Source organism: Electrophorus electricus, chromosome 3 (genome assembly GCF_013358815.1).
Source record: "Electrophorus electricus isolate fEleEle1 chromosome 3, fEleEle1.pri, whole genome shotgun sequence".
Taxonomy (NCBI): Eukaryota; Metazoa; Chordata; class Actinopteri; order Gymnotiformes; family Gymnotidae; genus Electrophorus; species Electrophorus electricus.
The window spans coordinates 22211724-22229125 of NC_049537.1; the positions used below are offsets into that span (position 1 = coordinate 22211724).

The 17402-nt window shown below is 40.5% G+C and overlaps 2 protein-coding genes across 2 annotated transcripts; both read left to right on the forward strand.

Annotated features, from left to right (window-relative positions):
• The first annotated feature begins 842 nt into the window (after positions 1 to 842).
• slc35f6 (solute carrier family 35 member F6) lies at positions 843 to 5453 on the forward strand. Its single transcript, XM_035523938.1, has 6 exons — positions 843 to 1022; positions 3173 to 3245; positions 3556 to 3727; positions 3950 to 4165; positions 4286 to 4396; positions 4616 to 5453. The coding sequence occupies exons 1-6, from the start codon at positions 946 to 948 to the stop codon at positions 5092 to 5094; spliced, it is 1128 nt and encodes a 375-aa protein (XP_035379831.1). The 5' UTR covers positions 843 to 945; the 3' UTR covers positions 5095 to 5453.
• Positions 5454 to 6468: 1015 nt separating this feature from the next.
• On the forward strand, positions 6469 to 17350 carry ttbk2b (tau tubulin kinase 2b). Its single transcript, XM_026999093.2, has 15 exons — positions 6469 to 6709; positions 8578 to 8723; positions 9954 to 10101; positions 10650 to 10723; positions 10837 to 10977; positions 11339 to 11443; positions 11560 to 11625; positions 11831 to 11923; positions 12126 to 12251; positions 12431 to 12588; positions 12854 to 13049; positions 13464 to 13675; positions 13793 to 14258; positions 14528 to 15180; positions 15384 to 17350. The coding sequence occupies exons 2-15, from the start codon at positions 8655 to 8657 to the stop codon at positions 15691 to 15693; spliced, it is 2817 nt and encodes a 938-aa protein (XP_026854894.2). The 5' UTR covers positions 6469 to 6709; positions 8578 to 8654; the 3' UTR covers positions 15694 to 17350.
• The last annotated feature ends 52 nt before the right edge of the window (positions 17351 to 17402 follow it).

Sequence of the window (17402 nt, forward strand, 5' to 3'; positions counted from 1 at the left end):
TCTATAACATTTAGCTTAATGTCTGACATCTTGACAGCTATCATTATACATGCCCTGTGAATGAAAAGGTAACTATGATTTTCCTGGACTCTGTAATTAGCAAATAAAACATTTATACACGGTCTGACTATTAATTATTTGGGTGTGCACGTAACTATCGTGCACACCCAAATAATTTTTTTATGCGTACGCTTACGTATTTTGTAGGCGTAGGGCTTAGAAGGGGTGGGCGCCTTCGGTGACTAGGTTTGACGAAGGCGATATCTTTAAAACTCCGACAACAGCCATTTATTGATGAGCACCGTTTATCAAATCAACTGTGATGACTTGGGTAGATAATTACTAAAGCCTTTATAAATCATGTTTTAAATTGTTGGTCATCATGTGATTTAAAACAAAACTATACCCAAATAACATACATTGCTTCGCAACGTTTAAGCTTTCAATATCCAGCTGGTATCACTGTTACATAATTAATCAGTTACTTGGCAAAGACAAAAAGACGGAATTGTTTGAGCAAATAGCAGTGTGAACAATCATACGCAGTCTGATACTGCAACATGGGCCTACGGAAACGCTAAATCCACAAATTCTGTCCGCACTACCATATAGTTTTCATTCTATAACGATTTAGAAATCAGGTCTAGTACAACATTTGAGAACTTGTGACCAGCGTGGTTAATGGATGGACACGAACGAACAACATTGTAGAAGAGCCTCGAAGAAAGATGCCTGTCAATATTCGAAGTATAATCAATTAAATTTGCGCAGATCTGCATTACTTGAACTCACCCACTTTTTAAGTCTGGTGATGCATCAGCTGATCACGCAGTCATGTGATGTTCCTGCTAAGGAACCGTATGGAGTCCTTCAATTAGCGTTATCGGTGAGCTAAGAAAATCTAGGACGGCTTCTAAGGTTTGGGCTTCTCACTTTGCGTCCATCATGGCTTGGACAAAGTACCAACTATTTCTCGCTGGTTTAATGCTTACTACGGGTTCCATTAATACGCTGTCGGCAAAGTAAGTATAACGATGTAGCTATTGGAATACGTTTAATCTGTCTGACAGCTTCTGTTTTTATTTTTCAGTCCCGCGTTCATGGTAAGATATTTGGAGTTTCCTTTTTTTTAACTAGTCACTGTTAATTATATTATGTAATATTTGCCTTTCTTTATCACGTATAAATATTTTTTTCTTCAAAAATGACTTGAACTGCGTCCTTTTACTGTAACACTTGTGTCCATATGAGGACAACTGACAAAATAATGGTACATTCCGGTACCAATAGTTAGGCTGAACACTGCTGATCACAATAGCTAATGTGACTAATGTAATCTTAAAATGGATCGCTTATGCAGATGTAAGACAGGATTTGTGTGATTGCAGGTGATACTGACAAGCCAGTGTGATCCTCCTTTGAACATGTGTCTGTTGTGGTCATGACTACCATCTCATGGGCTATCATATTCTCATTAGAAGTATATTGTGGGGATTTTTTTTTTTTTTTTGATTTATTTATTTATTTATTTTTTTGTGAGGGCTTAAGATCATGAATATAGACTGATCTCTGCAACAGAAGGTAATATAATCTTAGGAGTATACAGCAGACCCCTGAGACAGGCTATTTGATGCTGCCTTCTTATGAGGTTGCAGTGATCCATTCAATACTTAAACAACATTTGGCAAGTATGACATATCAAATGTGTAACATGAGTTTTAAAAAGTATATGCTTCTTAACACATCTGCAAAAGTACAGGGCTGTTTGGTTAACTCCATTTAGTGGAGAATATTCGTTATGATACTGCTTACGGGTTGTAAAAGCAATCACTTCTGCTTGAGTTGACGTGAGAGTACTCCAACTGAAGTGATTTCAGTACTAGGAGGAACCAGACTAGTTTATACTATGTAACTCTAGTGTCAAAGTTAGTATTACATTGTTGGTTGTATTTTATTTGTATGTGCAGCAGAATATTATGTTAAAATGTGAAAATAGTACTGTTCAGAAATGCATAGAGTGGGAACAAATCTGTAAAAAAAAAACAAAAAAAAAACAAACAAAGCAAAAAACAAACAAACTACCCACTGATGCCACTAGTTGCCTCAAGCTAAGTAACTAGTAATTACTTGCTACTGAAGTGTTAGCATGGAAACCACATGAGTCATGACTTTTCAAACTGTCTGTCTTTTAAAGCCATTCCATAATGTTTAGTCACTTATTAACCATATGCTGTTAATTCAAAGAAAAGAAAAGACATCAATCACACAGAGCACTCATCAGGTTGTGTGAGTGTGAATGAGGGTGTTGAAGAGTTGCACAATCGAACGTTTACCTGAGCTGAAAAATGTGTTCACAGTTGTTTAGACCTGTACAATCAGTGAGTCAGCTATAGTCTACTGATAGTGTTGTCTATGCGCTCTGGACATAGTTGCTGCATAGTTGACCATTCCCTTATCTAGCTTCTTCTCTTTAGCCTGTATACTATAATCCATGAAACTCTAGCATGAACTTTGAACCTTCTGGTATAGCGGTTCCTTACTTCAGAAACATTTCAGTCATCGTTCATTAGTTCACTTGCTTACTACAGGAGCAGTGCTAGCTCAGTAGTTAAGGACAGAGCACTCTCAAACCATTTCACTGCGAGTTATACTGTGTATGACTATGTATGTGACAAATAAACCAAACTTGAACTAGTAATAAGGCTGTTGGTTTAAGACCCAACACTGCCAGGTTGGCACTGCTGGGACCCCGAGCAAGGCCGTTCACCCTCAGTTGCTCAAATTGTATTCAGTCATGGTCATTTTGGATCAAAGTGTCAGCTAAATACAGTAATGTACATTATTACTAGCACCAATGGAGGTGCAGATTACAATAATTCAAATTCTAACAAATGAATGGCTAAAACCAAACAAATAACCAATAAATAAACAAACAAAACAAAGAACCAAATTTGGAAACAAATATAGCATGTTTTTGCGTCTTTGCATTTGGATGCATTTTGTATCTTTTAGTATTTGCTCCTGAACTACAGTCATAAATGGCACCTAACAACATACAGCTTTATAGCATTTTAACCATATATTTTATTCCAGTTAAAGTTTATTTATAGTTAAGGCTCTGGATTGAAATGCCATATGCGGCCTCTATTAAATTGTGGTCTTAAACTTTCAGGTGGGCTGACACATTTTCTGCACCTGGTTGCTATGGCTCTCCTGACCACCTTTTCTCCCACCCCTTCTTACAGGTAGCTTCCTTTTTTTTGGGGGGGGGGGGGGGGGGAATTCTGGGCCTCTTGGTTAAGCTCCAAAAACCTGTCACCCATTTCTTCTTTTGCTGAGTAGTAGACTTGGCATTTCAGAGTTGCTCAAAATGAATGTTGCTGACTCGGCTTTGTTTCTCTCCTCTATATCTCTGCTGCTTCTTCTTGTTTATCTTTTTTTTTTGCTCACATTTTGTCACTTTTCTCGCACGCATGCATTTTTCCCGTTCCTCCCTTTGACCGTCGTCTCTACTCACTCACTCCATTACCTCTCCTTCTCTCGCCCTTCTCCCAGGCTGTGTGCATGTTTCTGGGGGAGCTTAGCTGCCTCGCTGTTTTCTACATTCTTCTTTGTCATGATCGACACAAACCAGAGCCCACTGTGGATCCGGGCCAGAGCTTCAACCCTGTCCTCTTCCTCCCTCCTGCTCTCTGTGACCTTATAGGAACCTCCATCATGTATATTGGTAAGTAGGAGCCTCCTTGCAAACCAGACGGCAGTAGTGCCATGAGCAGCATGTCCTGTTTGCTCATACATCCTGGCTGGGTATTTGGTTATCTTGTTCCCTCAGTTTTATAAATCTTATTTTCTATTAATTTTACTACAAGTTAACAATTTTTTTTTCTTTTAATTTCCATTCTATTCCACCCCATATCATGTCTTTTCACATATCTCTTCCTGTATCTAGCACTGAACATGACCAGTGCCTCCAGTTTCCAGATGTTGCGTGGGGCTGTGATTATCTTTACTGGCCTGTTGTCTGTGGCCTTCTTGGGCCGTCGGTTGGTACCCAGTCAGTGGATTGGTATATGTATTACCATCCTGGGCCTCATGGTGGTCGGGCTTGCGGATTTCGTGAGTGGGAATAGAAATGATGGGCACAAACTGAACGACGTCATCACAGGTAACAACCATGCTTGGTGTTCAAATCCAGGAGTTTCATTTTAGATTTAAGTCTAATGAATTTTATTGCTTGTTTGTTTTTTATTTACATTTATCGGATGTCTTGACTTATGATTTGCAGGTGACCTTTTGATCATCATAGCTCAGATCATTGTTGCTGTCCAGATGGTGCTGGAGGAGAAGTTTGTTTATAAGCACAACGTCCATCCTCTCAAAGCAGTGGGGACTGAGGGTAGGCTTCAGAAACCAAATGGTCATTATTTGTCAAATCAATGTTAAATAGCACTTAAGACTTTTTTTAAAAGTTATTTATTCTGTATCTCAAATCACTAGCTTCATAACCTGCGTAACTGTTGTTTTAGTAATTTTTCAGTTTTGCCTAAAGTAACCTCAGCATAATATTGCATTAAAACACTCTGTATTGGACTGCTTTGTCCTTGTTTTCTGCCAGGGTTCTTCGGTTTTGTGATCCTTAGCATCCTCTTAATCCCAATGTTCTACATCCCAATGCGCGGCTTTGCCAACAACCCCCGGCATGTTCTGGAGGATGTGCTGGATGCATTCTGCCAGATCGGCCACATGCCGCTCATCATCGTTGCGCTTCTCGGTAACACGGTTAGCATTGCCTTCTTTAATTTCGCTGGCATCAGCGTCACCAAAGAGATCAGCGCCACCACCCGCATGGTGCTGGACAGCATGCGCACACTGATCATCTGGGTGGTGAGCTTGGCCTTAGGCTGGGAGACCTTCCATGGCCTGCAGATTCTGGGCTTCATCATCCTGCTGGTGGGTACCGCGCTCTACAATGGACTCCATAAGCCCCTCATGGCCAAGCTGCCCTGCTATGCCGGAGAGCCAGGGCCGGAAGCAGGAGATGCCGTCGAGAGAGAGAGACTGCTGGGTGGGGGCAGAGCAGAGGTGGAGAGCTAACGATGCCCCAGGATACTATGTTAACAAAAGGCTGGACATTTTTTGATGCCTCTGTTCAGGTGTCTTGTCTGAGAACGTTGCATGAGCTTTGTACTTGGTTCAGCACTGAACCTAAATGACTGAAGAGGTGTGAAAATTTCAAACATGGTAGTAGCTGGTAGTTTGAATATATAAAAGGGATGTGTATGAGTACCTAAATACTTGTTTAAAATATATTTTTTTAATTAGTTGGTAATAAAGATTTAAATGCTCAATGTATTTGATGAGCTTTGTGCCAAGGTGGTCATTGCATTTTAAAACTGACCTGCTCTTGTTTTTTTGTTCAGTCTTGACCAAGTAAACATGCTGCCTTTAAAATGTGGGCTGTTTTTTCTCTATCACTTAAACTTAATTTGGCTCGGGATGTATAATTAAGAGTGGTTCTCTGTATATCAGTCTGTGTAAGACTGTGTTGACCATATGACACAAAATTGAGCACATAAAATACAGGACATTAGGAGGACCAGTCTTACCTGTTCTTCTAGCTAAATATGTGTGCCTCAATTATTTTAATGTTTGAATGCATTCATCTGTGGTTAACAGAATGAACTGGGCATTTTCATGATGAATTTAGTGATTAAACCAGTTTTAATGAAAATGTATCACATTCTCATTTGTGCAATTGTCTAACAATCTTTCATATGTAAACTTTCATATCTTAACCCTTAGGATTAAGTGAAAATCACAGTCACAAGACAAAGACAAGTGATTTAAAAAAAATTAAAATAGTTTTTGTCTTATTGGTCTATATCAACAAAAGGTAGCCTATATGTGGAACTACATTAGTCATGACAAATTTGTTGAAGATTTCCAAGTAATAAATTCTTAATCCATCGTGAATGAAAATGAGATTGAGTGTTTATTGCATTGTATAAGTGACAGTGTAAGAAACAGAATTAGGATTCTGGCACCTCTGGTGGTATATAGAAAGGCTAGTCCAGAACCAGTAGGCTAAAAGACAAAGGAGGGACAGTTCCACAGAAAAAAACTCCAGACTGAAATTAAATAGTTAATTCTATTTTGTGAAATATGTCAATAATGAAATTGTATCTATTGTTCTCTGTGACGTGCAGGGGAGTAAAAACCCTCGAACGTAGAGAAGATTAAAAAGGTTCTAAAAACGAAGAAGTTATTCCTAGATTTGCTGGTATTGCTTAATACCAACGCTGACCAATATTTTGGATTAGAGTCCAATTTTAAATTTGTTTATATCTAATTCATTTCGATTTCTTAAAAATCACCTTCCTTCCAACGTTATTTACCTTAAAACTTGTTCGCACATTTGTTAGTTAAAAGAGCAGCCGTCTTCGTGACGTCAGACGCCGATAGATACGGTAAGGTTAATCGAGATGGTGTCAATGAAGAAACCTTACTGACCAGCGGGAAACGCTAGCAATTCATCACTCAGAATTATTATTTTACCCATTTCCTTTTTTTGGGGGGGGGGGAGGGTCCGTTTACATTATGGAATTAACATTTCATCTTCAACATGGCGTTGTTAAGGCATGCAGCGAGCGTAGTAATGTGCTAAAGTCCTTTAAGGTACATCGGTCTTGGATTGCGGGTGCTAAAGAAGGTAGGATAACGTTAACCTAGCTAGTAATGTTTGCTAGCTGACGTGAGAATATGACTATAATAGCTAGACTACACGAATAAACCACAAAGTAGCATGCTCTTGGGGTTTAACAATTGATCTGATAGCTATTTAAATTAATGATGACTGTTAGCTAACGAGCCGCGGTGCTTTGCAACATCTAGCTAGCTAGCATACATAACGCCAATGGACCAATCTTAATAGTGATACAGTGGTTTATAAAAACTGTCCAGTTGCCGCTTGTTTTTACTTAGCTAGCTAGCTAGGGAATTAGCTAAATAATACGTAACTATTTAGCTTGGTGGCTAGCTACCTTGTGTCCCAAAATCACTAATTGGCTGGTTAACTGTCGAGTTTGGATACATCGCTAGCAATAGCTAGCCAGCTAGCTAATTGACTGTCGCGGCAGTTCCAACATGGACTTGGCTAGCTTGGATGTTGCGCTTTTTATGTTGCCAAAATGTGTTCATCTTGCGTGCCCCAAGTTAGCTAACGCTGGCTGTCTGGGCACGGAGCGTGTATTTGTATTTCAGATAGCAACTATCTAGCCTAGCTATCTTAATTTATAGCTTTCTGTTTTAGCTTGTGTCTCCGTGGTGTCGTAGAATGTCAGTGAATGAAGTACTGTACAAACATAGTCTAGCAAAAATATTTTATTACACAATACAATGGCTAATTGTTTTGTTTTTTTACCATCTCCTAGCTAGCTATGAGTAATAACACTCGCAGCTCACTGTTACCGTGGTAATAAGTTAGCCGGTTAATGACAACAATCCAGTCGTCCAATGCCGTTCATCCTTATTCTGCCGGTTTACCACAAAGCTTCCATCAAATTTCGTGTTAGTCAGCTTTTTTATGTTTAGGTAGGTAAGCCAGTCGCACTGGTGACTGACTGGTATTTAATTTCACCAGTTCTTACTTTATCTAAATTATTCATATTGTTTCTAAATTAAACCCAGGCGTGAAAGTGGCAACGTCTCTGATAAGTAAATAGATAAGCTACTGTATTATTGTAGCGCCTGATGGGGCAAATACAGTACTCCCCTGTGCAAGAACTGCAGTGATCATTTCTACCACAAGAACAAGAAAATGTTTTGACATTGCAGTCGTAATTACAGTCAGGGTTTTGTAAATGCAGGATTCAAGTTGTTTAATTGTTGGCTTGCCAGCTGTTTTTGTACCCATACTTGTTCTACTAAACGAAGGGTAAGTTTGCCTAAATATACTATAGGCCTAGTCCTAGTAAAAGTTATATCCCTTTCCTGGGTGTGTTAAACACTTCTGCTTACTACTTTAAAAATTTATATTCTGTAATTTATTTTCCCCCAAATTGCAATTTGTTGTTAATTTTTATGAATACCTATTGATTCTCAAAAAACACCTAAATGTGGTTTTCCCAAATTCATCTGCCCGACTACATCAAAGATAGTATAGTTTAGTTTTGATTTGCTGCTTCTCTGTCAGCAGCATCCAGAGATAAATTTGTGAATATTAACATTCCTTGAATCCCCAACTTCAGAGGTCTCTAGCACATGAAAAAGCAGCATAAATAAAGATGAACTGTCTGCAAGCCTGTTACTTATTTGGCAAGCAATTTTGCTCTACTCAATACCAAAGATGTTGAGTAAAGAATAAGGGCAGGTCTTGCATATGCTTCTCAGAGGGAATGAAAGTTTAATTAGGTTCATCCACTGCCAAGTGTAGTTCTTTGATGCCTTCTTCAGTGGGCATGATCTCTTGTGCTTTTAGCCAACAGGAGGAACCACCTTTACAGGGCCCTTGGGAGGTGGGTGGAGTGTTGTGCAGATCCACTGTCATGTTTACATTGTGTGCATTGCTTTGAATTCCAGTGAGGAGCCTGCATCACTGATGCTGATGCTGATGCCGATCACCACCGAGTGTGCTCAGTACGTGCTTGAGCACTAAGATGAGTGGAACAGGGGATCAGGCCGACATCCTGTCGGTTGGGAACATGGTCCGGGAGCGCTGGAAAGTGGTGAGTGGGCTTTTTTTGGGGGGGGGGGGGTGCATTTGCAAGAAAACTCTCTCACAACAGTTGTTAAGGTCATTAAGCTGATGGAATGCATTGTCAAAACATCTAGCTGGATATATGTAAAAACTGAATGAATAACTCAAGGTCATTGAGAAAATGTGCAAGGTTTAGGATTTATGTAGTTTAATATTTAACATAATGTGTAAAGTATTCAAAAAAGTATTGATAAATAAATTAAATGAAAGAAGGTTGACTGGAAACCACAAGAAACAATGGGGAATTGTCAATGATTAATAATGGCACATTCCTTGTTTAAGAAAAAGTAGGGTATATGAATGCATGTGGGGGGGGGGGTGTATTTAAAACCTTGTTTTAAACCCTCCAGTGTAATACTGAGTGCATCAGTTGTACACAGTGATTCTCTGAAAAGTTTTACTTTTTAAAAAATAAGATTTTTGTTGCCCTCAGTCAGCCAACATGGTGCAGATTGCAAGAAACTGTCATCAGAAGAAATAAAGGCATACACTGCTAAATAACCATCACACTTAGTCTGTCCACAATCTCTTATAGCGATTGCACACTACACCATTTTAGCCCTGATTTTGCTGTGGCAGATGAATTTTTGGGCCCAGCAATAAATCTGCGGGTATACCCGTGACAGTGCTTATGTAGTGTGAAAGGTTCAGCAACACATTTTTTCCATGAATGAGAGTGGACCTATTTTTCCTTTAAATTGAGATTTCATTTTTCACAAAATGCATAACCATTCCTGATATTGTTAGCCTGGTTGAAGACAGGGCACATGTGTAACCCAGGATTTTAAACTTTGAATCAGACCAGAGCAATTTATCCTTTTTTGTTTCTTGAATGATTCAATATTTTACTGAACCATTTACATGTAGCTCTATTTAATTAATTAATAGACCTTGCAGTTCACTGCTGTTTGCAGAAGCAATTTTTCTTACACAATTTAATTTTAATTCTTTTTTTTTTTCTTGTTTCTGTACAAAAACGTATAGAAACAATCACTATATCCAGGTGCTCAGGATCCATTTTGATAAAGGTCACGTGTGTATTTTCATGAGAGAGCGGTCTTTGTAGATCGGGTGCTCTTCTTTGTGGATTCCTTCCTTTGAAAGAGCTAGAAATGTTAAACAGTAAATTAAAAAATGTAAAGAAACCCATTTCTTTGCCTTTTTAAATGAGTGCCCATTTTCCCATTTTCTTGTACAGATAAAGAAGATTGGTGGAGGTGGCTTTGGGGAGATCTATGAAGTCCTGGACCAGTTAAACCAGTGCAATGTGGCTCTTAAAGTAGAGTCAGCCCAGCAGCCCAAACAGGTCCTGAAGATGGAGGTGGCTGTTCTAAAGAGACTCCAGGGTGAGGAACTCTGTGTGACTCCACTTAATGCTCATGGTTTTAGTTTTTCCTAATCTACACTTACATGATCTACATGGTGAGCATAACCAAATAAAGACTCAAAACAGTAATATTGTATTACTTACAAACAAAATTGAATGATTAGCTAGTATGAATTTTAATTAATAAAAAGTATGAATGAACATCTATATCAATTTTTTTTACTCCTTTTTAAAAACATCTTTCTGTTCAGTATAGACTGGATTTTCAATCCAGTCTTAAAACCTCTGGCCAGTTTAACATAAACTTGGATGATTATTGCCAAACTAATCCCTTTTATGGCAGCATTATAAAACTCCACTTTTGACAAATCACAGTGTAGTATGTCTTGTGCTCTAGCCCACCATATAGCATTTATAAAAATCCTGATATTTAATTGATGTGGTGATTAAGGCTTGATAGATCCCTGCGTCATGGTCACTGTACTGCTGAGTTGTAACCAAATTAAATGTCTTTGAAAGGCTGAATTAAAGTACGAATCCCCTAGCTATTCTCATGTTTACACACAGGTAAGGACCACGTTTGCCGCTTTGTTGGTTGTGGCCGTAATGACAGATTCAACTATGTGGTGATGGAACTTCAGGTATGTCATTACAATGTCATCTGCAGGTGGAAGGATCATGTTATTTGCATGCACTGAACACACACAAGCCATAATTTATAATAAATAAACAAATAAGTGACGCATGATTCCAGGGAAGGAACTTGGCAGACCTTCGGCGCACTATGAGCCATGGCACCTTCTCTGTGTCCACCACGCTCAGGCTTGGCCGGCAGATTCTGGAGGCCATTGAGAGCATCCACTCAGTGGGCTTCCTTCACAGAGACATCAAACCGGTGAGGAAGCTCCGTCAGTGACAGCAACTTTCAAAATGCTGCTAAGACTCCTTGGTGCCAATCTGTAATCAGTGCAACGTGCAGACCAGTATATTTAATACCAGTATATTCAACACATTGGTATAATAACAGTGCCTCCTACTAAAAGTTGCAGTATGTATAGTATGTTTACAGAGGTAAACTCAGAGCTAGTCTTTTTAGCTGTCAGTTTTAGCAGGCTCTAATTAATCCTTTAAAGATGTAATATGCATCTTAACAAGGCCATGAACTGTAACTGGATTCATGAGAGAGCTTGCCTCCTTGCACCTTGTTGTTTACTGAATGTTCTGATCTGTAAATCCTCTGCTACTTTCCTGTCCAGTCCAACTTTGCCATGGGACGACTGGCTACTACTTGCCGAACCTGCTACATGCTGGATTTTGGTTTGGCGCGCCAGTTCACAAACTCGTCTCAAGAAGTCCGTCCAGTAAGTGACCTGGTTAACCAAGTTACATTTTTCAGGTATACAGTATGTTTAGTTGGGTTAAGATGTCTAATATTCTTTTGCCACTGTTCTTTGTATTTCCTCCTCATTCTCTAAAGCCTCGTCCAGTGGCAGGATTCAGGGGAACAGTCCGTTATGCCTCAATCAATGCTCACAAGAATAAGGTACATAAATTCAGCTTTTTACTCACATATTTGTTTTCATAATGTCTACGCTCATACCCCAAAAATTCAGTTTCACGTGGGGAAATTATAGTCACATACATTAACTTAATCAGTTTTAAACTTTGGTAATGAGCATGACGCTTCAGACAGTCATTTAAGCAGGTTTGATGGGCCACATCTCTTGTGCTGTTCTCTCTTTAAACAGGAGATGGGTCGGCATGACGACCTGTGGTCCCTCTTCTACATGCTTGTTGAGTTCATGGTGGGTCAGCTGCCTTGGAGGAAAGTCAAGGACAAAGTATGTATGATTTCATTGCCATCAGTTTGGCTCATAATCACACTTTTTTTTTTTTTTTTTTTTTTGTTTGAATGATCCATTAAGAATATTTCCACTGCTGTCCAAAAAGCCACTACTGTCCATAAAATTATTTTTAGGTTGTAGGTTGGGTACTGGGTTGATGGTACATGAAAGTTGGTTGTCGTCTTTTTTCCTTGTACAGGAGCAAGTAGGGAATCTGAAAGAGACCTATGACCATCGCCTCATGCTCAAGCACCTTCCGGCAGAGTTTAGCATTTTTCTTGACCACATCTCAAACCTTGACTACTACACTAAACCTGATTATCAGGTACTTGAGCCCTTTTATCTCTAATATGTCAGTGTGATTTGCCACTGAGGGCTGTAATCCTTTACCACATCAGTTAATGTGCCACTAGAAGTAGCTATGCTGAGTCACTGTGTGTGTGTGTGTGTGTGTGTGTGTGTGTGTGTGTGTGTGTGTGTGTGTGTGTGTGTGTGTGTTTCTAGCTCCTCATGTCAGTATTTGACAACAGCATGAAGAGTTACAATGTTTTGGAGAATGACCCCTATGACTGGGAGAGGACGGGCTCAGAGGACTCCCTGACAGTCGCAGCCCTAGCAACCACCGCCCAGCAGCTGACACGTCTCACGCCAGCATACCTGGGGTAGGTAGACGACAATGGACAAGAAAATGACTAGGCGTACAACAAACTAAGATGGTCTGACCTCAGTGTAAATGGTGCATTTTTGGTTAAGACCAACAGTGAATGAATGGTTGAAAACAGGTAAGCGGTATGAAGGGGATTCCAGATTGGTTCCATTCTTCAGTACAGAATGCTGTTATGTTAATGGTTTGCGCTGGCTGTCTTGTGAAAGTAAGCTAAGACAGAATGGTCTGTGTTAAGTCACTGCCATATCCCCCCCCCCCAGTATGGCCAATGCCTCTGCCATCCCGGGTGACCTGCAGCGTGAGAACACAGAAGATGTCCTTCAGGGCGAACGGCTCAGTGAGGCGGACAACTGCCCCCCCATGCCGCCACAGCACGCTCAGGGGGCAGATGTGTGGGAGGAGCTGGAGCACAATCGAGACCGCAACCGCAATCCCGTCCTGCCACTGATAAGAAAGGTACCAGAAAGGGCCGAGTGTGACGAACAGAAATGCTTGTAAAATTTAAAAAAAAAAAACAAACCTATAAATCAGTATTTCATCTTTTGTTGCTTTCTCAAGAGACTTCCACTTGAAGATACACAATGGTACACAAAAAAGATCATTGAATATAATTGAATTCTGAACATTTGTTTTTTTTTTTGTTTTTTTTTTTGCTATTTCAGAAACACATTTTGTTAAACTGAATACATGAAATCAATAGTGCCTTTATTCTTTTTATATATATATATATATATATATATATATATATATATATATATATATATATATATATATATATATATATATATATATATATATATATATATAAAAAAGTGAAAACCCATTGCTTGTGTTTCGGTTTGGCTGAAGCCTGGCTTTGCTTCTGTCCAGGTGGCCAGTGAGGAAGAGAGGAGTAAAGAGGGCAACCAGAGCCCCAACAGCGGATCCGTCCAGGGCTCACCCAGGCGCGTGTGCTCTGAGACGCTACTCATCGACCGCATGGCTCCACTTTTGAGGAGGATGCGCCACAGCCAGAGTATGGGCCTGGACAAGAGACTGACCCCCGAACCCAAACCTACTATTGAACGCTTCCTGGAGGCCTAGTTAGTACCAGATACTCCTTAAGCATTTTAATAGAAAGTTTAGCATCTTTATTTTCTGCTTTGGTTTGTGCGGAAGGGCTGAAATATGTCATCATCTCACATTTGTGTTGCATATAGCTTAGGAAAGCAGCGGCCAGGACTGCCCCAGGAGAGGACCGGCTGTCGGGTCGAACAGGGCTCCTTGGAGGATGAGGAGGGGGCAGCCAGCAGCGGCTATGTAGCGGTCAACCTCAGTCCGGTGCCTCAAGAGGGTGACTCCCAGGAGTGGGTCCTGGTCGAGCTAGAAGGGGGCAGCGGATCTGCTGGCTCCAAGCCTGATGAGGAGGAGCGTTCCGGGGTGTCTCCCCGGTCCTCAAGCCCCCTGGCACTCCCTCGCACCTGGTCTGACCCCCTGCCCCAGCGGGCCAGCACCCTGAGCGGATCCGGGGACATCCACTCTGCCCTCTGCCACACGGGCCCTCCTTTCCCCCGGCTGTCCGGCCTGCATGTTCTAACGGGATTGTCTGGAGTAACTGGGCTGAGGAGGCTGCCCCCTATCCAGCCATCATCAGTGGCTCACCTTAGCCGAGCCCATCTCGAGCAGGTCAGTACAGTGTTCTCTATCACAGGGGCATTAGTTTTTAAATGTATTAGCGTGGTTTTCACCTTCCATAAATGCATGATGTGTATAGTGCACCAGGCTGGCAATTAGAAGGGTGTATAATCTAGACATATGTACTTGCTATATAATATTAATTTAGTAATTGATTTAGATACCAAGGAACTGCACAAATGAGTTTAATAGCAAGGTCCTTAATCTAATTCCCAGCCGTCATTTCTGTTTTGTCATGTCATACCTTCATATCCCTGTAGTTATCCTGCACTCTGCCACAGTCCATCAAAATACAGCAAAAGGGTGAAAGAGATCCTGCACAGAACACTTCATTAGCTGCTGCAGAAGAAGAACCCAAACGTATAGCAACAAGTTCATCTCCCAAAACTTTCCCTCAGTCCCCTGATGCTGCAAATGACCCACTCACTTTCATCAAGGCGATAGAGAAAGACATAGAGAGCGATTCGGGCTGTCCCGATGGTGGTATTTCCACGACTCCCAACCATGGCGAGACGACCGGAGACACGGTTGAAGCGGGCCCCTCATCTCCAGTTCCTGCTTCGCCCCGGGATTCATCTCCGCGAGCCAGCCGCATTCCGGTCCGCGACCCAGACTCCCCCACCAGGAGGAGCTTTGCCGCCCCTCTCTCCCCATCTCTCTCTCTGTCCTGTGAGCACTTCCCCTCGGCACTGCTCCGCGAGAAGTTCTCCTTCCCATCCGAGCGAGGCTCCCGTGGCTCTGACTGCCAGGCTGACGACCTCCTCTCGCTCTCGTCCTCCTCTGGTGCGCTGTCCAGTAGGAGTAAGATCCCAAGGCCTGTGAGCCCTACACTGGGCCCGGAGCAGATCTCTGCTTGCTTTATGCCACGACCACCACCAGGAAAACCGCCCCTCCGCCCAGGCGGGGAAAACAGGTTAGCAAGTGCAGCTGACGATATGCCTGTGCATAGCAGTATCAGTGTCTGAGTGAAAACATGAATGCTTTTTAAAAAAGTATTTTTCCTTTTATTTCTTTGTCCTAGAATTTGGACACTTGCATAACACCGTTCATGATGATGTCTATTTATTTGTGTAGAAATGCAGCTAAGCAGATCTATTCTCTGATCCTGTGTTGCAGGCGCAGACGTTACCGTATCCGGGCCAGTAGCACCAGTGATGCGGATCTTCTAGACAACCTCACGCAGCTTATGCAGGAGCGAGGAGGCGTGGCTCCTACCCGCTACCGGCGTACCACTTCTTGCATACAACGCTCGCTAAGCTCCTCCCCTTCTCGCTTCGAGGGATGTCACAACCAAACGCCAGCCAGCGTTTCAAGTTTTCCACCTCCTCGGATGAGTGAGATACGAATAAATCGTGTGGCAGGATACTGTGCCAAAAGCAAATCAGGAACCACTGAGAGCAAACCAAGTACCAAGGTGAACAAGTAAAACAGATAATGGTGAACATATGACTGCTGTGATGGACCTCACTTGATTTTACTGGATTAAAAAAGATCTTACGGTTACAGGTAGCTGTTAACTTGGCACTAGCGAGGAATAAACAATGGAATCATTACCTGATTTATTCTGAATTGAGAACCAGTATGTGAACTGGGAGGAATAAAGTAAAACAAAACAAAATTAGTTTGGCTAAAGCCAGCAATGATGGTTAAAATTACTTGAAAGCATAGTGTGTAAGCCATTTTATCATACCTCTGGCATTAAAATGCTTCTTTCAATTTCCCATGCCATTCCATCTCTTGCTTTTAGCTCTTGTTTTCATGCCATGTGAAGCTTTTTTTTTTTTTTTTTTTTGTCTTAAATAATTCAGAGCAGTTCTTCATGTATTTGGTGCCAACGTTTCCACTCTCTTCTCCTTCTAGGTATTCTTTCATTGTTTACATATTATTACAGCTCAAACCAATGTCAAGTGTGTATTTGAAGCTCAGTGTGTTTGATTGTTTATGACCTAAAATATTGGAAGAAAAACTGTATTTTTCACAAAATGATGCATGCTTCCAGATAGAGTGCTACAACTACAGATTTGACATTGGTTTGTTAGTGGGAACATTTCAGTTCCTGTGTTATCTTTCTGCATTTATTGTTTTGGTATTGTTTGTTTACTTTTTCCCTAACCCTCATTTGTCAGAGTAAAAGCTAGACGTTGATTTAGCTCTCATTTCAAATGCTGGCTTTCCATGCTGTATAAAATCAATTTATGCAGACATGCAGTGTATTGTACAAGCAAGCATGTGTATATATGTATTTCAGGGAATGTATGTACTGTAAACTACATCATCTATAGAATGTATTTATTTATTTATTTATTTATGTATTTGACATGTGAGCAGAACATGATAACTACTTGCTCCGGACTGACCTTGCTCTTATGTAATTAAGGGTCAGCCACTTTGTATTTGCCAAGTGTATCTCTTCAATACTTACTATATAGCACTAGTATAATTAGCTGCGCCATAATTAAGGACCTTAATGAACTGCAGAGCAGCACTGTGGATACATCAAATCAGCTGCAGAAAGATCTCTGCACTCAAAAGAAGAATCTGAACAAATAACATATTACACTATATAGTAAGATTACTTGAAAACAAATCTACATGTGTATTCATTCATTCAAAACCATTTACATGAGTATGATTCAGTAGTGTCTTGCATTTTTGTAATGAAATCTGAAGGATAAGTGACCTCTGCAGAGATGCATGTCAAATGACTGTAAAAAAATTATGAATTCAGACTGACAGTGGTGTCACAATTATACCGCTATAGCTGAGAACTCTATAGAGAACTCTGTGTGTACTGTGCAGTTAGCCTAGTGGTTTAGTTTTGGATAGTCTCTCTTGACCTCTGAAAGTGATTATTTACTTTATATTAATATTATTAGTAGAGTGAAAAAAGAGTAACATGGCTTACTCCTTAAAAATGTACAGAATCTAAACTGTATATAGGTATAAATACATTAAAGGAAGAAACACTTCATGCTTCATGTATTTTGCTAATGAACATGGATTGGTTACAAAAAACTCACTATGTTGGAATGTATATGTATTCATATAAACATAATAAATAAAGTGCAACATATTGCTGTAAATAGTTGACTAATTTGAAATGCCTTTAACAAGGAAATTTTTCTTCATATGGAA

Bases quoted from the DNA above. Each gene is read 5' to 3' on its own strand.
- ttbk2b (XM_026999093.2), top strand. From the start codon at position 8,655: ATGAGTGGAACAGGGGATCAGGCCGACATCCTGTCGGTTGGGAACATG. The intron at 11,444-11,559 runs GTAAGTGACCTG...CATTCTCTAAAG, and splicing joins CGTCTCAAGAAGTCCGTCCA to CCTCGTCCAGTGGCAGGATT. The intron at 11,924-12,125 runs GTATGTATGATT...TTCCTTGTACAG, and splicing joins GGAGGAAAGTCAAGGACAAA to GAGCAAGTAGGGAATCTGAA.
- slc35f6 (XM_035523938.1), top strand. From the start codon at position 946: ATGGCTTGGACAAAGTACCAACTATTTCTCGCTGGTTTAATGCTTACT. The intron at 1,023-3,172 runs GTAAGTATAACG...TTAAACTTTCAG, and splicing joins ATTAATACGCTGTCGGCAAA to GTGGGCTGACACATTTTCTG. The intron at 3,728-3,949 runs GTAAGTAGGAGC...TCCTGTATCTAG, and splicing joins AACCTCCATCATGTATATTG to CACTGAACATGACCAGTGCC.